The 22691-nt window shown below is 40.5% G+C and overlaps 1 protein-coding gene and 1 long non-coding RNA gene across 5 annotated transcripts in view; one reads left to right on the forward strand and one right to left on the reverse strand.

Annotated features, from left to right (window-relative positions):
• Positions 1–2985: 2985 nt before the first annotated feature.
• LOC309711237 lies at positions 2986–4295 on the forward strand. Its single transcript, XR_014277912.1, has 2 exons — positions 2986–3195; positions 3589–4295. It is a non-coding gene; the product is annotated as an uncharacterized lncRNA (long non-coding RNA).
• A 1672-nt stretch (positions 4296–5967) lies between these two features.
• rassf7a (Ras association domain family member 7a) overlaps positions 5968–22691 on the reverse strand; it is a 39125-nt gene continuing 22401 nt past the window's right edge. For all 4 annotated transcript variants that reach the window (XM_082541402.1, XM_082541401.1, XM_082541403.1 and 1 more), the window contains 5 exons: positions 11509–11706; positions 9880–10808; positions 8121–8280; positions 7922–8029; positions 5968–6281 (listed from right to left, as the gene is read on the reverse strand). In XM_082541402.1, coding sequence (XP_082397528.1) covers positions 6250–6281; positions 7922–8029; positions 8121–8280; positions 9880–10808; positions 11509–11611 — 1332 coding nt within the window. In that variant the 5' untranslated portion in view covers positions 11612–11706 and the 3' untranslated portion in view covers positions 5968–6249. The remainder of the gene's footprint in view (positions 6282–7921; positions 8030–8120; positions 8281–9879; positions 10809–11508; positions 11707–22691) is intronic.

Here is a 22691-nt window from a genome sequence, read left to right on the forward strand (position 1 = left end):
GGCTCTTAAAGAGATAGTGTCCTCTTATTTGAAATCAGCTTATATTTAGTGATCACTAGGTTCATTTTTGTTGTTGTTGTTGTTTTTCTTAAAGACACGTTTGAACAGTAGGCTATTTCACGCAAGATTAATTAGGACAAAACGAGTAGTCAAAGTTGTCAGCTTGATATCCAAGACCAGATTTAGTCATGTCTGCGCCAGCACAAAACCCTAATGGCAATCGATAAAGCTGTTATCGGGGTTTACCAAAGAGGCGCAGTGTCAGTTTTGTGACTGAAAACTAAATTGGGGCAAATTGACGTAATGATGCATTCCCAAAGATGTGACCATAAAAAGTTATTTTGGTAATCTACTGACAGTGCGATAATTCATGGGCCATTCTACGACTGCACAACATTTTCTGTTCCACACGTGATTTTTAATGCACTTTTTCTTTTTTGATTTTGTTTTAAAGAACACTGCCAGTTTTGACCCACAACATTGAGTGGCACGACAAAGAGGAATTGGCATGATCCAGTCATGGGCCAACACCATGGGTGGGACAAAGGTCAGTCTTCTTTGACATATTTTATATTTCATTCAGTCTTTTCTGATTAGACTGGGTGTAATCTTGTTTTACCATATAATTTTTAAATAGAATAATCATAGATTTTTCTAGCTCACAAGTGTTTACTCTATTACCTTTGTAATAGTTCAATTCACTTCAATTTTATTTATATAGCGCCAAATCACAACAACAGTCGCCTGAAGGTGCTTCATATTGTAAGGTAGACCATACAATAATACAGGGGAAAACAACAACAACAACCACATGACCCCCTATGAGCAAGCACTTTGGCGACAGTGGGAAGGAAAAACTCCCTTTTAACAGGAAGAAACCTCCGGCAGAACCAGGCTCAGGGAGGAGCAGCCGGTTGGGGTGAGAGAATGAAGACAGGATGAAAGCCATGCTGTGGAGCCAGAGATTAATAACAAGTGTGATTCGGCAGAGAGGCCTATTAACACATACTGAAAAGGAAATACTCATTGCATCATGGGAATCCTCCAGCAATCCCCCAGTTCATGTAATAGTCTGAGTTATTACATGAATACTGTATTTGAGTAAAGATTTAAGAATGAATTATGTTTTTTATTAAATACACAACAGAAACATACAAAATAGGAATATTTAGTTTTAAAATGTTGCTTTTTTTTAAATAACATCTCAACAGCAGTGCAGAGTAGGAGCTCAGAAACTAGCACAGAGGAGCATGAAGGAAAGCATAATGCTTACAGTGTAGATTTTAAACAGATTTCTTCTGAAAACAGTGTGTTTAAAAAAATCTGTGGGGATTGCATGAGGTCTGATTTTAGGTGGTAGAACTGTATACCATAAAGCAGCTCTCTTTCAATATAACCCTAACCCGAATTTGAAGTCCACTACAATATGCAAGGGAGAGAAATTAAGTTATAGAGAGAGGATACGAGCATCCAGGGAGGAGAGATCTGTAGCAGGGGAATGATAGAAGGGGCAATGAGGTGATACCTCTATTATTTGGCACAATTTGTAGTTCAAATGTAATTTGTAGTTCAGAGGTCCAGATACTAAATAAACAAATAAACCAAGGCAGCTGTTTTTATAGTAACAGCTTTAGAGTGGTAGTCTATTTGAGGTCTTCATTTTTAATCAGAAAATTATGATTAGAAAAATACAGAATGACATTTTAGATGGACACAGTGTAGTCTGGCAGTAATAAACCACAAGACATTTCAAGAAAAACGCTGTTTTAGATTTAACAGTACTTAATTTCAGTAGTTTAGAGTTCACATCATCTTAAGTGGCATGAGGTCAACGAGAGGTCAAGTTCTTTGCGTCCCTTTTTAAAACCGATTTCTTTATTTTTATTGGTTCGTGCCTATGCGCTCCACAGTAAAGGTGATATTTTAAGTTCACTTGCACAAATTCATAACAGTATAGAGGGGTACACCTGCAATAACACCAAGAGGGTCTGTGCCGGATTGTATTGAAACGCCAAACTCTGTCGCCCCCTAGTGATAACTCCAATTTACACAAAATCAACTGTTACATAATGCAATGTGCGTAATCCTGATTTTCTACTCCATGTCACGGGTTATGTGTATCCTGGCTGTGAATAATCCCACAACGCTCTGACAGTCTAAGACTGATTACAAGAAAACTCCAAAACCGAAAAGTCTGATAACATCTTGGAAAGAGAGAACATGTTACAGTTTAAAAATGGGTTAATTCATCAAAGTAACATTGTTTCACTTTAACAGATAACTACAACTAATTAATCGATGAATAAATATGGGTGGGGGGGGGGGGGGGGGGGTAATGTCATCTAATCGGGGGTCGTTCACAATCACATTGCTTTAACTCGCTATGATATTATGTCATTTGTTAGGGAGTCCTCAACTCTCCCGTCGTAAATAATTGAGAGTTTATCCCCGTCGTCGTCGTCCTCCTCCTCCACCTCCTCGTCACCGTCAGATCAGGCTGTCATGCAGCATCCTTGGTACGTGCTCAGCCACACTCGGCTAATGGCAACACTGTACACAAGCGAGTCGAGTTCAACCACTTCACATCGTAGGGGTAGGGGCGTCTTTTATCAAACTAGTCTAAAGTACAGATATGCCACCTCCAATGGCAGCTGTCGCATCACATGATGTCTATTTAAGGGCAAAGAAACCTGTTCGGCGTTGATGCTCGCAATAAATAATCGAGCAGGGCAGGAAACTGTTAACAACATAATGGTTCATTCCTAATGTACGACGTGCAAAACTGAACGCGCCGCACCCCAACTATAACAGGAGAACTCATCCGAACGGTGCTCTTCTAAAACCCCGCCTCTCCCAGGCTGTGATTGGTCAATTATCCGTAAAAGGTGGGCCATTCAACCCCAGCGCGGGAGCCCGTTGGCTGAGCGTGATGTCAACTTCTTCCTAATTTGAATAACCAGGTCGGGTTGCAGATGCAGAGGAGTGGGCAGGGTAGGGGTAGTGCAAGTGAATTGAACTTCTGCGTCGGTGTAGGCTACACTATATTCTTAAATGCACCCAACTTTAATCATGCTCTGAGATTTATAATAGAGGAAAAAACTAGCTGGATGTTCGGATTATGAGCAGACTGGGACGTAGGCGGAAAACTTCAAGATTTTTCCTAAAAACATATTCCAAAAAGAAAACTTGGGACTGGTAAGTAGCTCTGCTTTATCTGCCACTATTCTTTATTCTCTCTATATGGTGTGGGGAACAGGCCACATATATCCTGCATGTCATTAGATGTTCTATTTGGTTACAACAGCGTAATATTGTGTTTAGGGTCGCCAAGTGTTCACGTGTGATTATATGTTTATTAGGAACTTTTTTTAATGCCAATTGAAAATGAAAGCATTATTATATATTTCCGTAATCCATAAATCGTGGGCAGGAAGCTAAGTGTAATGTCTTATTCTGGAAGAGACTAGTTTCCAGGAAACCATAGAAGATTCCATGATGATAATTTCATTATCGTGTCGTTTTGTGTGTGTAATAACTTTAAATAATTCAGCTGTTTATGACACAGCGTTTGTCTGTATTACTCCACAGATTGTGCGCGCCTTGAGGCCAAAATCTGCAGTCTAAAAGCAGGTAAGCCACTGACTAACGCACATTGTGCCCGTTTCCAGTTCCACTGTGCGTGTGACAGCGGCTAACCTGGTTTTGGGAACACCTCTCATATTTTTGACTCGTCTGAGACCCAGCCAGAGCCGGATTAGACAGACACCTGTTTACAAGCAGCCCTTGATCGTGGCCCCGTGAGCACCGCCTGGACATAAATGCTCTCCCAGTGGTCTCCATGTGTACCGTAACCTACTTCCTACTATGTTCACACAGTACCTTATTTAGGACCGTGTGGCGTTTGCACTCCCTCCTCTTTAATGCCATCATTTGAGACTCCTGGTGAGTGTTTCGTTTCTGTTTCATCTGTTGGGTTTGGATCATGTTCACGTTCACTGGTTACCAATTTGAGGTCAGGGGGCCTCCAGAGGGTTCTTCCAAGAGGTTCCTTTGGGCCCATAAGGAAAAGATGAACAGTGCTATAAAGAAACTCGGTTTCAGGACAGAATGACTAATATTATGCAATATTATGATAATATTATGCATAGTAATCAGACTATAACCATATATAGACTAACTATATTCTATATAGTGACACAACCTTACCGTGTAAGAAAATACATACGGATTGCAGCAATACAGTATGTACAATGTATGCTTGTAAGTAACCAAAGTAAAGTTTCTGCTCAAATCAACTGTCTGTGTGTTGTGCCCTGTAGTGCATTTCTTGGTGTGAGGATGTTTTATCCCCATCAGTGCATAATGACTCACAGTGACACAAAGGAATAGATAAGTGCAGTATGTCAGACTCATTAACTCATGGCCTCATTCATCATCATAACGTGTGGACGTGCAGATGCTCACTCCCATTCCAAGGAGGTTCTTTCCCAGGCAACCAGTGCCCGATGCACATGGTGAGCTGGTGAGTTTTTATATCTGAAAGCAATCAAATTTTAAGCTTTGCAGCACCTTTTATGCGCATTTGTTTGATGAGAAAAGATTTTGTCAGCACGTCGTCCTAAAACATAGTCGTAATCTGTTAATGTGCCCTTATGAGATTGGAGCCCTCAGGGTTTAGATATGAAATGGGTGGATGCCTCATTTTGCACGTGGGATGTCTGGGGTGTGGGAACATGCGTAACATTATCCTGTGATAATCTTTTTTTTAAAAGAAAGAAAAAAGTGAAGGGTCCTCAAGTAACAACTTTTCTTTTTTACATAATTTGAAGAGATCAGAATATTACTGTTAATATAGTGAAAGGAAACTATAAAGGTTCCTTTAGGAAAAGGGCACATTTTGTAATTCCTCCTGTGTCCACAGGTTGGCATCAGTGTCACATGAGGCTTGTGCTTGTCCAGACACCGGGACCTAAACAAGGATTTGAAGCTTATCTAACCCTTACAAAGCCAGACAGCTCTAAATCTTCTCAGGATAATCCAGTTCCACATAATTGATCATAATATCAAAACTGGCAGTCTCATCTAATTTTCCATAATTCACAAGTCATTAAAATTGGCACAAAGCAGAAAAGGCAGATGAAAAAAAAATAAATCAATGTTTTTGATGGATGGACACAGTTTCTAATAGACACACCTAAATGGACAGACAGAAGAAAAATATTTACTCTCCCTGTAATTATACCTGCTGAGTATCAGTACATGAGAGTATTTATAGACGTCCACAGGGTTTCAGGTGGGGGTTAGCCGGAGAGAGAGGAAGGCTCGCGTCACTCAGTGTGTGACAGCCAGAATATTTACCCTCCAGAGTAAACAAAACAGGAAAGGGGTGGAGCACAAATGTGTCGTGCCTTTTTGTACAGGGTGATTCTTATTACAAATTACATAACAATCAAACTACAAATTGCATAATAATTTAGCACGTCTGCAATTTAACGACACAAGACACTCGATGCACCTGACCTTGTTGTAGTGAAGCAATGGCATCTCCTCTAGTGGAAAGAAAAGAAAAGCCACTGATTAAACTGACATCATCAGTGTCAAAGGAACGCCAACATTATTTACAGCTAAACAGATCATAGAGCAATGCTCCTGTTCCTGTTTTTAGTTTCATATAGATGCACTGTGTGACTGCATCCATAACAGGAACAGCTGTGATGCATAGACAAGCAAGGATGCGCTTTGTGAACTTTGGAAATTATTGTGCACTCTCACATCATGTACTGTACCACCCGCTATGAGGAAAACATGCATATTTCAGTACATATAATATATTCATAATGCATTTTGCATGCTGTGTGCCACTGTCCTTTTTAGAAAGTGGATTCTAATGGACTGCACCATTTAAAGAAATATGTCTGTAATAAAATTTGAACAGGAGTGTAGCAAAAACCAGTCAGACAATAAAAGTTTATCTAAAACACTGTGGACATTTTATTATATTTAAATACATAGTTATTGCAATAATTTCTCTAGGTCAAAGGTTCCTAATTATTTTACATTTCATACAGATACTCTGCAGTGTTTACAGTAGGAAAACTCTGTAAATATATTTGTCTTATTTATATACATATATATATATATATCATGGTATATTGAAAAAATAAATGAGCGTTACAAAGGAAAGGGTTAAATAAGAGGTGATGGTGACAGAACAGTGAACAACTTTTCCTTGGCCCTGCGGTCCATGTTTTATCTCCATGACGAGTCTCGGGATGTCAGGACTGCAAGACACAAAAATATATGGGGATGATGATCCCTTTGTATTGAGGGAAAGAAAAAAATAACACTTTTCAGCTAAGACACAACACGAGAGATTTGGGTCAATCAAGATATTCACATAACCCTATGAGAAACACAGATAGACCCAAACCCAGTCACTGGGTTCATTCCTGCTCCCACAAGGTTTGAGCACCATGACTGTAGTTTTGCAGTCAGATGAGTATTATTGAACACACGCAGTTTCAAGCTGTGTCTATAACAAGCACTGGGATGCAGTCTGTTTCCAAAGGAGAGAGAATTGATATAACCCCAAAAAGAAAACCGCATCACACAGCAGAAGGTAAAGAGAGTGCACACTTCAACACACGTCACTTTGACCTGTCAGCAAACAGACACATACAAAGATAATATAATGAGATATTACGTGCTAAGACACAATAAATATTGATTTAAGGTGGTTTGCAGGATCACTTATGGATGATAGCTCCCATTGTTTATTTGATTGATGATTGTTATTGGAATCTACGTATGTGAACTAAGCCGATCCTAAACCTACAGCACACTGAGGTACAGTGCGAATTGTGACAGGTCAAATGTTAAGTGTGACGAAAGCAAAGGAACCAGGCGGATTCATTCCAGTGGAGGAAAAGAAAAGCATCTTAACAAACCCTGGTCCTGTGGCACTACTTTTGAAATGAATCTCTTCTTTTAGCATGAAGTTTGGCAAAAATGGACTTGCGAGAGATACAAGCTCACCAAATACGATTCACTGTCTCCAGAAAGAGAGCAGGAAGATACCATTTCTTTGCAGGCACACAGGGACCAAGGCTTCACATGGGAAGAGAATGGGACAGTGCAATATATTTTGCAGAGCCCTCGTAAAAGGCTCTTGCTCTTTGGTCAAGCATCACCAAAGTACAAGGCATTGTATAGATACATCCCTCTTATAAATAGTATCCATACATAAAAGGCAAACTGAAATTACATTGGTGGCATGTATTTTCATGTCAAGAGTAAAAAAACAAAAAACAAAAACAACAAACACAATCAGAATGCCTGCCACAGTAATTCCCAGTGCGATTGCTGTGTTACATGGAAATACTTTGAAAAGCAGCTGTTGATAGTCGATTATTGACTCGAGGGTGGAAAGGCCACTCTGTTATTACAGAGGAGGGGAAAAGGGTTAGCAGCAAATCCCTAAATGCATTAAAGGATAACAAAAGCAGCTACTGTTAGTACAGAAGCATATAGTAAGATGCGGAGAACAAGGTGTAAGGGAAATTGACAGAGTAAACAGACCCACAAAAGTTAAAGCATACAGGAATATGTGACAAATTGGATGGACTTCTAAGAATACTGTAAAAAGCTGAGGACAAGAATCTGCTGAAAATTAGCCATAGAGGTCTTTATGTCTTTAAATGTAGAGCAGAGGAAAGCTGCTGGGAAGCAGCAGGGACAGCCACCATAGGGATGCTTCGACTACCCAACACCATAAACGACAGCTGTAGCCCGAAACCCAATCAAGCTGGGGTAGAAAATATGGCAGGGGTGAGGGGCTCTGGGACCAAGGGATGGACAGAGCAGGGCAGGAGAGGAGCAGGGTTGTGGACTTGAGAAGCAGCGGGGTCTCACACATACACACCCTCAGGGTTGAGGCTGGACACTAGAGGGTTTTGAAGGTTGCGTGGATGTCCCAGGAACTGCTTTGCAGTAGGACGAGGTGGAGATTCAAATTGAATTACACCCTGATCTGAGTTAAAAGAAGAAATATCTTTAGATGACACAAATCAAGTATACCATAACATAATATTAATATTTGAGGGATTGTTTTGTTTCCTTACTTCCATCCCTGTATCCATCCTGTAGAAATTGCTCCAGTTGCTCCTGAAGCTCTGTGCGTGAGTTGGTTTGAACAGGCAGGACACCCGCCTGTTGAATAAACTGCTGCAGGTTACACTGCCTCAGCTCCTTATTCAGTTCCTCCAGCTCATCCTGTTTGTCCTGAAATGGGAAGAATGTGGATCAGTGAGAGAAATCTAAGACAAGTATTTTACCTGTAAAGGAAAGTGGGTGCAGCATATAAAACTATTACACATTTTCAAGTATGGATGCATATTTAAGGATGTTTAGTAGTGGGTATATGTCCCATCTGCACAATTGCAGGGACAATTTATCACTGCATTTATAAATGAACGTTTTTTGCTTTCACCACAAGGGGGCACTAGACTCTAAAAGTCTCCCTTCCAGTCACTGATTAAGATTACTGCCCATCACGTCACTAGACAGTTTCAGTTGCAATGAATAATCAAATCACCACAAGTGCCATGAGACTTTTTCTGATTCAGTCAGATTTAAGCAGCCTGATGCAAACTTATAAATAGATACTGGCCAAAGCTCATTTGCTTTTTCCCTTTAAATCTGTCTTCAGATGCCTTCAGATTACTGAAAAGCTGGTGTTCAAGAACATTGTGAAGCAGTGGCATCACCTTTAGGCTCGCAGACTGAACTCAGGTGCACACAAACAAGCCAATAAGTGTGTGTCTCTGAGTAATTGATGTTGGACCACAACATTCTGGTGAGGCAGTTCATACCTGCAGGTCTTCCTCCATTAGTCTGATGGCAGGAACACTGTGCTCATCACCACCAACACTTTAAAGACTCGGCTGGCTGCCTCAACCAATCAGCTAACATAGACCCTTTCCATTACTACGAACGGAGGTTTATTATACCCTGTCAGGTTAATATTTCATTTACAGGAAATACTGGTTTCTCATTCCCTCCATACAATTACTGTCTGGGTGGCAAAATGCCTTTGGCGCTACTTTTGGATTATAAGCACTCACAGTGCTGTTGGTTACCTGTTATGACCTGGTGTTTTTATACAGGCATGTACAATTCCCCCCCCCCCCCCCCCAAAAAAAAAAAATCTCTGTTCCGCAGCAAAATGTTTCATGACAAATGCATCCCCATTAGCATGAGTGACGATATATTTTGATATTTATTGTGGCCTACAGGACAAAGAATGGGACACTCTGGGCTTTCAGTGCATGAGGATTTGAAAAACTGAACTATCACTATCATAGAGGAAACACACGTTTCACTTCAAACTGATGAAGCCACATCTAAGACAACCAAAAGCAAACTGACTTTCTAAACTACAACACGCTGAGGCTGAGAAATAGATCCAATAAAAGAGGCTTTTGTTCTACAAATCAAATCTTTTTAATATTTTTTTTAAATCTATAAACAATACAATATGCATATATAAGCCGACATAATATAAACACAGTCAGTAACCACGTATTTAGAAAGTGCGATACATAAAAGATGATACCTGCTAAACCAGTTAAGCTAGGTTGTAAATAGCTCATGACAATGAAGCACTTTCAGACATGGTAGAATATGAGCATTCAGCAATCATATTACTGCAGTTTCATCAATATGCACGAGGCTTCGTGACGTACTGTTTATTGGAGTGTATAACATGAATACTGTTTTGAGTAATACAAAAAAGGGTATGGACTGCACCCCTGAAATGACAACAGAAGGGCTTGTGTGGAGTTACAGCCCTTTTTCTAAAGCACAGACCTCTCTCCTTACCTGCAACAGAGACTCTGCTTTCTCCAGAGCCTTGTCAGTCTCAGATAGCTGTTCCTCTAGCTCTGTCCCATGTCTCTCTCGACTTTGTAACTCTTCCCTTACAGCGTCAAACGACTCCTCAGGTCCTGTGGCTTTCCCTTGTGTCTGGGTTTCCCGCTGGATCTCTTCCTCCAGCTGAGCAGAGCGAACTGAGAATTCATGGAGCCGCCGTCCACAGTCATCTAGCTTTGTATGGAGCTCTCCAAGCTTCCTTCGCATTCCTCGCTCGCTTTCTACCTCGGCTTTTAGCTCCTCCTCCCAGTACTGCTCATGTGCAAGCTCTGCCTGGTTCCTTCGCATTGCTTGCTCCAAAGCGTCCATCTCGTCTTGCAAACGAGCATCAGAAAGAGGTGAGGGACATGGAGATGGGTAGGGACGCTCCCAGGTGTGTGACTCCCTCTCTAGGGCTTCTAACTGGGCCTCAATGGCTCTTAGTCTCTCCTGTTGCTGAAGAACTTTCCTGAATACTTCATCTTTTGAAGGGCCTATAGGTAGTGAGGGAGAAGGGGATGACATATGAGGGGACAGAGGGCTGGATGAAGGAGAGGGGGAGGCTCTTTGTTCTGGAGAGTCCCGTGGAGACCTCTTAAGTTGTTTGGCCTTGGTCTTAGGAGAGGTGGAAGGCCCCAAGTTAAAGGTCAGGGCTTTTTTAGGCTGGCTACGTTTCAAAGGCTCTGGTTCAGGATGCTTAGGCAATGGAAGGGGATTAGGTCTCTCTTGTTTTGAGCCGGGTCCATCACTGCTGCTGGGGCCAGTGCGACGTAGAAAGAACTGAACTTCATTGCCATGTTGGCCCAACTTTGCGAGAGACTCCAGAGGCCTCTCTGTGGCCAGCAGCTGCCTTTCTGTGTCCCTTAGACGCTGAATAAGAACATAACGGCCTGTCTGACCTGTGACAAAGACAGAAAAAATAAAGAGTGACTATAAAAAACCTCCTACCCTAAATATTTCCATACAAAGAAGTAGCACACCAATATTTTTATTCCTAAAAAATGATATACATCAGTCAAATTTTTTGTATTCTTAGTTGCTTCTCTCTTTTATTTTTAATAAAACTGTGGGGTTATGTCCTCGTACCAATTCTAAATAATGAACAAATGACATCAGATGCATTATGACGATGCTGACACGTCTAAATCTCTGCCTCTGTGGACTGGAATAAAAGGCAGCTGCGTAAGAGCCACACAACATGTGAAAAATGTTCAAATAAACTGAAGTTTCCACAAGGACCTTGAAATTAGGACAAACCCTCCCTAATGACTTGGCAAGCAGCTTGCTCATAGAAGGAGGAGAGCGCTAAAACTGGAGTTCTGTTCAATCCTACCGCAGCGTATAGCTCAAATAAAGCCGGAGGATATAGGGACAGAGTGCCGGCTCAAATTCAAACTGACCTGCTGACAATCCAGCAGCGTACTTGATTTGGGTCAGCGGAGAGCAAAAAGGTTAATAAAGAACAGGATGAGGGCAATTCTGCGATGCTTCAGTACACTTGTTTGTGTATGCATAAAAATCTAAATGCCAAGCTTTTATCTAAGCAGGCTTAAAGATAAGCTGGTGTCATGAAATGATGACAACGTTTGAGGTACTTACCAATGGCCTGTGCTAGAGCAATGACCACATCCTGACAGGAAGTCTCCTCGGACAGACCGCAGACAACCCGCACTACTCCATCCACCCACACTTTGAGCTCCATCTGGGACTGATAGGGTACGGTGAAGGGTAAGAAAGTCTTCAGAGCAGATCAGTTCAGCTTGGCTTTCCTCAGCTTACCACTGCATGGCACTAACTCTGTGAAAAAAAAATTAAACAGCAGAGAAGAAAGTAAGAGGTGTGCTACTGTAACAAAGTTTCCTCAAAGTAACAAGAATACCCAGCAAACAAAAACGTGAGCTCAATGTGCTTATGTAATCCAACACCAACACATGGGACACAACTTGTTGATAACCTAAACATGATGCATTGAAAGCGTTGATGTACAGTACATATTGCCCTCACTTACTGTACGTTTTGTAGAAATACCAGTTTATACAACAAACAGCACTGACATCCAAAATCTGCTGTGCTGAGACATGGATCATGGAATTAGAAAAGACTGGCAGCTGATGGGTACAGCGTTGTGGCGTTTTATTAAGTTCCCAGTGGTTAGTTAAAAGCCCGGCAGTATCGTGTGGACCTGGGAGCATAAATGCCAATCTGTAACCCAATTAAACGCTCTGCTGCCCTCCTTCAAAGCCGTTATGATAGCTTAGTGCCAAGGGGAACAGACAGGGAAAGTGGAGCAACTCAAGTGTGTCTATGTTTTGAAGAGGGTGTTTGGGAGTGTACGAAACATAGCAGGAGAGATGGAACAAATGTGTGTACGTGTGTTCAGTTTGACGGGCCTCAGCAGGACCACAAGTAGGTTTCATCAGACTTCCACAGTTGATCAGCGGGTAGTCTAAAACACGTCCAGGCAGCAGGTTTAACCTAAAGAAATTTCATTATGTGCAGTCCTGCTGTCAGTCTGTACTTTTACAGCTACACTTCAAAACAAGGTAATAAAACACTGTCGTACACATAAAAAGGCCTCAGGCAGAGTTATCTGTAAGGACTTGGCACAGCAAGTGTAGCCTAGGTGGGTAAAAGGCAACTCTTTACCAAACAGTGTGACAGATGGTGTTCTCTTTCTGTCTGTCTCTCTGGTTTTCAATGGGAGGTGTTTAAAACTGAGCCCCAGCATTCACCATGGCCTTCCTTCAATGCTCCACTGACTATTGGGAGCTGCTCTGGAGGAATGCACTGACTTCATCTTCCAGCCGGAAGAATTCCTGTTTTTCGTAACAAAGGCCTCGCCCCACCCTTCCTCTGACCTGCCTGGTCCACACTACCATTACTTCTGCGCTGTTTAGATGCCAAACAAGAACTCTGCTCCCCGGCAAATACAAATACAGGCCATTTACCATTTGTTTGGCATCTAAACAGCATCACAGACCCGATGGATGTGGCAACAGCATCCCAGAATGTGGCACCAAAACACATAGCTTAGAGATTGATCACATACAATGAGATCATAGGAAATAAAGCGGGAGATAGTGATGGATGATCACACGAGGTAAAAATTATTTGGATGAAACGTGTATGATGATTTCATCTGGAATGAAACCTGATATGAAAAAGGGAGTGCTTATCAAACTCCAACGCCAGAAATGTCAACGCAAGCAAAGATGTCAACGCTCTTCTTTGAGTGGGCACACGGTGTGCTATGTTGTAATGCACAATCAAGCTTAACAGGTTGACAGAATGTGTAGACAATCGTTTATTTTAGCTCTGAGGCTTTTTATGAACACATACATATGAACTTGAAGAAACATTCATTTTCAAGCATGGGAATGAAAACTAAAGGCTGGAAACCAAACTTTAATTTATAGGAAGGCACCATCATGGATCGGAAACAACCCTGAGAGAAACAGAAACGGAGCTAAAGGAGAGGTTGAGCTCTTGACATTAAGGCTTATTCTGCAACTTCTTCGCAGCACCTCATCTAAAACTTCCTACATTAGACATCCAAGATTTTTATGCACCATAACAATCAGATTAAATGAGAATACAAACACAGAAACATCTCCCAGCACAGAATGTCACTCTCCCGTGATATTTAGCTCTTGTACCTCCTGGCTAGTGAAATGTGATAAACTAACAGGAAACAAACGGGCCTGTTAGTCTCAGGTTGCTGTCTATTCTTTTTGTCAAAGGCAGAGCAACACTGACAACCAGACATCCGCCTGACCCAGCTCATTTTCTCAGAACAGCTCTGGAGTCCTGTGTCAGTTCTCGTGGAAAAACAGGAGGAGGAGAACCAAAGGTACCATTAAAAACATGGACTAAAATCACCAAAGATAAAGAGTGGGAATACACTGACAATATAACACATAAATATGCAAATGCTATGGACAAACACCAGCTGCAGTTTGCTGTGCACATGTTATGAGCCTCTAAACATGATAGAGCCTGATTTTAGCCTATTACAGATATCAGCTGCCTTATATATTGCCTGACACACATCTTATGTGTGTCTTGTAGAACAGAGTCCAGTTGGCAATAGTTATTCAGGCAGCAAATCCACTGTTTCCAATAATCTCAGGACTGTCTGGCAGCACATGCAGCAGAGTAGCATTCACAGCTGAGCAGATGGTGGTGTGAAGGCAATCACTCAGAGTCATCCTTCATTTATTTTACTTTGTGAGCTTTATTACTTCACTATTACACCTAATAAGGCAGAAAGGACAACAAAAGCTTGTAAATCAGCAGGAATAAAAGACAACGAAAACATAAATAATTAAGCTTAAATGTACTCAACATTCTCCAACGCTTCACTTGGCAAACTATCAAGGTTAATGAATCCGCGTGAGTGACTCATTCTAAATGTAGGAAGTGACTCTCCTGTTGTGTAGTTGCTGCAGCAACAGAAAAGTAAATGTTTTTAGTGTTACGAATCAGTTTTGTCCCCACATGGGAATTAAATTCCAACCGTACACCTTAAACTCACATTGACCCACCCTACCCAATTCTAATGGAAAAAATAATAATAATACACCACCACATACCCAACTTTACCCATGACAAAAAACAGGTTGCAATTTTCACTGAAACTCTGACCAGTCACAAATCCCCTGAAGAGAAATAAACAGTAATCAATAATCTCTGACTCCAAGCTCAGATAAGAACACACTCACAAAAGAGCCACTTGAGGAGCTCATCTGGTGAATTTCACAAGGAATACACATAAGTCATTTTTATATAATGAAAGATAAAAAAAGACAGTGACAGTGCATAAATGAGAAAGCCAACGAATATGTAAGAAAAAATGCTGACAGTTTAAAAAAAAAAGAGAGTGGTAGAGAAAATGTGCCACCCTTATTATCACTCATCCATCTAGCAAACCTGCTTTGTGTCTTTCATCACCCTGTCTATGCCTCTGTTTGTGTCTCTTCAATACAGGTCTCCCATCTGCTTTGTAAATTTGACTAAAAGAAAAAGTGGCTTTTATCACAGCACTGCAAATACACAAGGCTTGATCTGTCTCAAGCTGTGAACTGATGGGAACTTAAAGCCTAGATTATACTTGGTTGCATATACGGACAGCGGGAGACCAGAAGACCGAGTTAGCCACTCCTGTTATACTTCTTTGAAGTCCGCTTGAAATTTGCTGCCTGGACGCATGCGTAGTTGGTGCATTGTAATGTAAATTCTCCACAAACGAGTCCACGCTGTCAATCGACCACCTTGGTCGTGGTCCGATGACGACATTTACGTCACAAGGACCCAAACCCCCCCCCCTAAAGTTCAAACATTTGAGGCTGCTCAGACAGGAATCAAGTGTTTTGAAAGACACCCAATCTCCAAATCCCCTTTTTTCCTACATACATATAAACACACAAGACATGTAAAGACATAAAAGCTGACACTCAAGCACAATGCACTTGGTTTGATGCAGCTGGGCAGACACACCTTAACCTTCAATTTCCTTTCTAAAGGTCTGAACAAGTCATTTCTGTTAGTCATACACAATATTAGGAAACCTGCGGAAACAAAAGCTTTGCAAAAAAATTCCAAGCAGGGTTAATAATGTACTAGAGCTCCTAAATGCTCAAGGCTACGTGTGGGTGTGTAATATGAATGTGAGTGTGTGTGCAGGGGCAGTACACAACCCTGTGTCATGCACATGCAGTGGTCAAAGGTTGGGAATGCATGCCTGTATATGTTTGGGAGTTCACAAAAAGAAGACAGACCGTGTAGGCTTATCTTTATAAGAATCTGCTCCAGCTCTGAGTAAGGGCAGCAACACGAGTCTGAGGAACAATGGCAGGAGTAAAGGGCAGAGTTTACATCGCATTTGTCAATGGATCGTAGCAACAAATGCATGCAAACATTTATCCCTATCAGTATACGCAGGGGAAATAAGACCCTGTCCCACGCTTTTTTACATGTATATAATAGGATAAATATTGTTGTTAAAGGACAATTAAGAGTACTGGGAGAAGCTAGGCCCTCAGTGCCACTCTGTTCCAGGTTGGCAAAGACAAACACTCAAAGAGACAGCAACACGCTGGCACAGAACAGCCTGGTCTCATCTAAACTGCAGAGAGACTATTGTTGCTCTGGTTCTACACTCAGCAGACAATGCTGTCTCTTTTGTGGCCTCTGGCATCGCTGAGTCGTCTGACACACCAGCTTTTACTGCCATTCTGGAGTGTTACCACAGATAAGCACTGTTACCACCAATAAAATGGAATACAGATATTTTATTTCATTCTGCCTGGCGTCCTTGTTTCGCATTCTTTGTCACACCTCCTCCTATTTCATTTTTCAGTATCTACTACATCAGCACAGGTTATGTTCCACAGAAAGATGAGAACAAAAAGTTCTATGACACAATCAGTTGAGAACAGCACTAAAAATTGTTCACAGTGGCAGAAAAGTGTTCTTTAGCCTCAGCAAATAGAACTGGTTTTACATGTTGAAATCTCAATTGTCTTGCACACTGGCTGCAAAAGAGTTGCAACGGACACAAACTAAAAAATGGAAATGTTCTTAATTTACACATTAAACTGTTCATGTATTCACTGATAAGGCCAATGATAGGTCATATCTGAACAGGAGAACTATGACAGAAAAAGCAACTGAATTTAAAGAGAAAAAAAAATCATTAGTAGTCCCAGTACCCATACATTTAAATCTCTCTTCTTCCACCTGCACATTTTTAACTAAAAGTTGCCTCTGGGATTGAACTGTACTGTACTGGATAAAACATCTGTGCAATCCCAGATCAACTCAGCCTTCAGGCACAATTAGAAGGTATTCAGGGAGTTGCTTTAAATTAATAACGCTAACAAGCCTAGCCTAGCCTCATGTATTTATCAGCAGCGATTGTATCTTTAACAGAGCTCCTTCCAAACCTTACATGATGAAAACATGTAAGAAACGCTTTCTAAATTCTCCAACGGACACCAGCAACTCCTTTGCATAAGTTATTATCAGCAGGGACCAAGTGCCAGCAGCAGACAGAGGCACACTGAGTATTGTGAGGAAAGTGCTGTAGATTTACAAGGGGTGAGGGCTTCTACTGCACAAATTAACACTAAAGTTTCCATGTATACACACCTCACTAGTGGTCAATAAGTTTGTTTAGGTGCTAGGAAAGCAACTCTAAAAAGGGTCAGTAAGTGACACATGGAAACATTTCTTCTACTTTTGAGAATAAACATTGGTTTCCTCTTGCAAAGTCACATTTAATTTAATGCGAGCATTAGGGTAGCCTTATGTGTAAAATTATGTGTGACACTGATGGTGACACTTCTTCCTCACAGTCCAGGGCCAGGCTCCAGACACGATGTTTGCTGATTAGAGACTGAACAATTGCCTGGGTTTCTACTAGCAAAGCTTCAGTGAAGCTTCAACACACGTGATGAATAATGCAGTTTTTCACAGTACATTATTTTGGTAAATATTTCTCAGAAAAAAGTCCAAGTGCTTGTTACTGACAAGCCCTTTTGAAAATGCCCCCTGTCTGCCTGTGTTTCTACTCCATTGACATGCTAATGACTGAGCGCAAAAGAATCAGAAACAGCATTAATAAGCTTTGGTTGTCATACTTCCATACAGGGATCTGTCACTCCAGCCTTTTAGCCTTCTCCATTATAATGATTACCTAATCCAAGTGTGAAATCTCAGTGAAAGTGGATCAGTGGTTCATTAACACAGGCAGAACCTTTGCAAGGGCAAATATAGGAAACAATATAGTATTAATAGAATCAGAGTAGTTATAAAAAGCTGCTAAAAATGAGCTTCATGAGGGTGATTATACACATTTAAAAAGTTGATCTTGATATAGATTAGTTATGTCATTTGCTTTGCTCTTTTTTAAATGTTAACTCTAAATCAGATGGTGCAACTCACTGCATCATACATATATCTAAAATAAAATACAAGCTGTCCTTGCGTTAAGCATGCAACTGATGATCAGTGAGAGTTTACAGCTTAAACTCAATTACTTCCACTTGAAGGACACCTTGAAATGGCCGTTCAGAGTCTTGCCATCACCCTTGGCAGTCAATACCCCTGCAGTCACACTGTGTAAAAACAGCACTTAGTGTAAAATCCCACTCACCGTGAATCACCAGCAGCACTCACAGTGACAAATCGTAACCTGCCCTTAACCACAAGGGAGGAAGAGCATATGTAGATGTCATACAAAGAACATTTGTTCAAATTCAGTTCTTGAAATTACAAATTCTCGCCCAACACCAGCCTGGAGAGGCTCCAATCCTAACGCGATTATGAATTTGAAAAGCGATGAAAACAAAATGGACCGATGGCCCAAGAAAGTAGGTTTTGCTTTTATTATTCTACTCTGGAAATTTAAAGAACTCGTGGCACAATTTTGGATTTCACTGTAAGCCAATAAACTAGACACCTATAAGCACGTGGCCACAATAGTTTACACAGGCCTGGCCGCAATACAACAATACTGCATTATTCACCGCACTGTGATGAATACTTACTCATACCTGATTTGGCAGTCGCCATTCACTTATTTGCTTCAAGCCTGGAAGCCGAGCGGAGGTGAATACATTACAGGGGACATATTTGTTTGCGCTGACTCATGGATCTGCCCATAGAGCCAGCAGCTAATGGTGAGAATGATAATAAAGTCCTTTTCACATAGCCAATGAGAGGTCAAGCAAAGCTGGCCTCCACTGAGAGCTCAGCTCAGGATGACTGGTTTGGTTGCCTGCAAGCTGAGCCCTGCAAGCACAGGAGTTTATATTGTTGGGTGAGCCATAGAAGAAGACTTTCTGACTGCTGATGGGTACCCATATGTAATTATATACTCCCAACCTGACTCAGCAGTGCTTGCCAGGGAAGGAGGATATCACTCTGTTCCCAGCCAAACTCATATAAAACACATAGTAGTGGCAGACCCACTTATATAGGATGCGCAATAAGTACATGGTCATATATAGCCTACGAACAGACACGCAGAAGAAGATATTCAGTTAGCAGATAGACTAAATAATACGTTACATGAGAATAAGTATAGACACCAGGGAGCCTGACTCAAAAATGATTATGCTTGAACCCACTAATTTAACAAATGCAATTTACACAGTACATAAGTGGAAAATTTGTAGTCTTGAATTTTCCAGCACATGTTATTTATGTGCCCATGTGCCCATGCATGTGCCATTGAGGAGGAAAGCTATCCTCCAGTGTCACAAGTTTGACGCTAAACTCATTAGTAATTTAAAGGTCGCTTCCATGTCTGCTCATATCAATTATTTACTCTTGTTTTTTTGTTTTCTCGTTTTTTTTTTTTTCCTAGATCTTAAAGCAAAATCAGAATAAGGCCTCGAATGCAAAAGAGCAAAACAATGATTAGGGTTGACAACATGCAATCTTTATAATTAAGTATTGAGCCCTGTCTAATTACTTTTTATCATTTGATATGATTAACTGTATTTAAAGTACATGGAATTAGTAACTCCTTTGACTTTAGAGCCTCCGAACTGAGAGAGGTGGTGTTTTGTTCATCACACTCTACTAAGTCCATGCAATCCATGATGCAACATACACTCGTCAGTCCTTATATAAGCTGAAGGGAGTTACCATTAGTTGCTCAAGTTTGAAGAAAAAAAAAAAATTATATATCTATCTATCTATTAGGGGTGGGGGAAAAATCGATACCGTGTAGTATCGTGATATTTTGTTTGCTAATAATGTATCGATACAGGGACAGCAGAAAACGATATTTTGTTACAAAAAAAGTTTTTGTGCTCTGACTTCAGAGCATGTTGATCAGCTCCTTTTTCTGAGCAAGAATCTTGACATTCCTTCACTGTCCAAATGTGTTTAACTTTTTTTGGCAGCAATAAACATGACAGTTTACTTATTTTAATTTAAGACATGTTTTATTTTAATTAAGTTTAAAACTTTTTTATTTAATGTAAAATTATATTTTGTTTTAATTTACTTTCAAATTCTTCAGTTGCTGAAGGGGCTGCATAGTTTTCATAAATTGCATAGTTCAGAATAGCTATAATTGTACCAGATGGTTGCATTCAGTTAAGTTGGACTAGTATGTAATACAAACCGTTCCGTTTGTCAACAATAAAACTGACTGAAATGAGAGAAAGACTGAGTGCGAGACTTTAATATTAGATAAAATGAATATTGATAAAGTTTACCTTTATTTACAGAATCTGAATATCGCAGATATTTAAAAAAAAAAACAAAAAAAAAAACGCAATAATATCATATCGTGCGTTAAGTATTGTGATAATATCGTATCGTGGGATGTATGGTGATTCCCACCTCTACTATCTATATATCTATATCTCTATATATCTATATCTATATATCTATATCTGTGTTGCAGCAACAAAAATAGCACAAAAGAAATCTCAAAGCATCAGATCATCATTATCAACACACCCGTCCATCACAGGTCTGTTTGCCTGTTAGGTGAGGCAGTTATTACTTAAGGATACAGCAGGTGCTCATTCTTGCACAGGGATGAACTATTACAACAAAAAACACACAACTCCAGCACATACATCTCTCTGTGTGAAGCATGTTTTCACAGATCAAAGTGAGGAATTCCACTTGTCTCTTTTTACAGGCCGTGAACATTACATGGGCAGTTCCCATGTGACTACTATAGCTAATGCAGTCCATTCACTGCTGGTTTTGATTAGACTCGACTTTGAAACTGAAAGCTGGGTCCCGACCGTGACAATCATTGAAAGACAGCCAGAAAGTTTGAGAAGCAGCCACCAGCTGTACAAATTAACATGTTATTCCATCGCTAAGGACCTTCAGCTATGCAAAACATTCATCCTCACACCTTTACAGTATTTACCTAGGGAGTTTCAACATGCCTGGCCTTTAGCTAGGAATACAGCACAGCCATAGAGTGAGAGCAACCAAGAGTGTGCGTGTGCGTGTGTGTGGCTGTGTGTAAGTAAAACTAAAAGTAGAATATTGCAGCAGGACCTTGTTAAGTCTTGCTACAAAGATAAGATCTGCAGGAAAGGAGATTCATTCCACAAAGACGCTATTTGTGTACGCTAAGATAAAGGCTCCTAAGGGGTTAAACAGGTAAACACTTTGGTATTTACAATGCGTCACAGAACTGCGATGTCACATGTGTGTGGTCTAAATGTTACATGAGTCAAACAAAACATCAGTCAGAGAGTGGAGCAAATAAACATTAAAAGATAAAAAAAAAGATCCAGAGTAACTTAGGGAGTACATTCAAGATATATATATTTAACTATTTAAATAAAATAAATAAATAAAAAACACGCTACATTTTTAGATACCTTACTTTAAAAATATATGCTTATTTTTACAGGATAAGTCAAACTCTGAGTAAGTACAGAGAAGATCAAACAATACAATTGAAATTGATACGAGCTTTCAGACCTGTTTCTTATACGCAGTGCTCTTAATAGTATAATTTTGAGTTTTATACTCAACTGCACAGAAAGTGAACGATGAAATACCTGTGTTGCAAGCAGATCATAAGGTTCAGATGATTTATAGTTTGATGGGAAGGTGGTGTCACGCATGACTTTCTCTCCCCATCATTACTTTGAGAGGAGTAACGACGATGCCCGAGCAGTGCAGCAGACGGATGTGTGCATCAGAAAAAAGTAGGAGAGCAGGGTGCCGATTTCCAGCATCCTTGGAGCACCTTTGGGACTAAGATCTTCCACATGATCACCACGGTGATCTTTGGTATGGATACACAAGTATATACACAAACTGACAAGGATCCTGTGGCTGAGTATACTTGTGAGAGATATGTTAGCTACCCTTTTGGAATAACAAGGACAACAAGGACAAGATGGAACAATGACGAGGTGTTTCTTAATGAAGGAATATTAAAAGTAGCAAGCATAAAGATGGAAATACCAAATGTGAGATATATCAAAATAAAACTTACAAAAAATATATATCTTATAAATAACACTTATGACATGCTCCACTTTTGAGGGTTTTACCCAGATAAGATATCCAGGAAACTCAGTAAAGTTAAGTCTTGGAGCAGGGCCCAGGTATGACGGTAATCTGATGCTGAAAATATGTCTGTATCTTTCCTATATCTGCTTATCGCTCTGGATGAAATAAAGGACCAGTTTTGGTGTCTCTGTCACAGGGTTAAAGGAAGTGCAGTAAAGTAAACTGTACAGGTGATGAAGACTCAACTCCATAGGGTTGCATGAAACGTACTGATACTGCTTACAGCAAGAGTAGGCAACTCCAGGGCTCAAGTGTTGGTGTCCTGCAGGTTTTAGATGTGTTCTTGATCCAACACAGCTGATTAAAATGGCTAAATTACCTCCCCAACATTTCTTGAAGTTCTCCAGAGGCCTGGGAATGAACTAACCACTTGATTCAGGTGTGTTGACACAGGGAGATATCTAAAACCTGCAGGACACCGGCCCTCGAGGCCTAGAGTTGCCTACCTCTGGCTTACAGGATCATTAGACTCTTGTAACTTTGTTTACTTAGAACCTGTTTTTGTACTTCAATCAAAATGAAGTAGCAATATTATGTATAGGCTGTAATGTTGTCATGTTTGGTGTATTTATAAGAGGATGTATAAGCGAATCTCTCAGACCAAAAGTTTCCAGAGAATTTTTGTTTTACCTACATCTACCCATGAGCAATGGTGGTTTGTTTTGCATGTTTTATGCTTGATCTACCATATCAACATTCAATGACAGGTC

This window comes from Aulonocara stuartgranti (assembly GCF_965226115.1).
Source record: "Aulonocara stuartgranti genome assembly, chromosome: 7".
NCBI classification, from domain to species: domain Eukaryota; kingdom Metazoa; phylum Chordata; class Actinopteri; order Cichliformes; family Cichlidae; genus Aulonocara; species Aulonocara stuartgranti.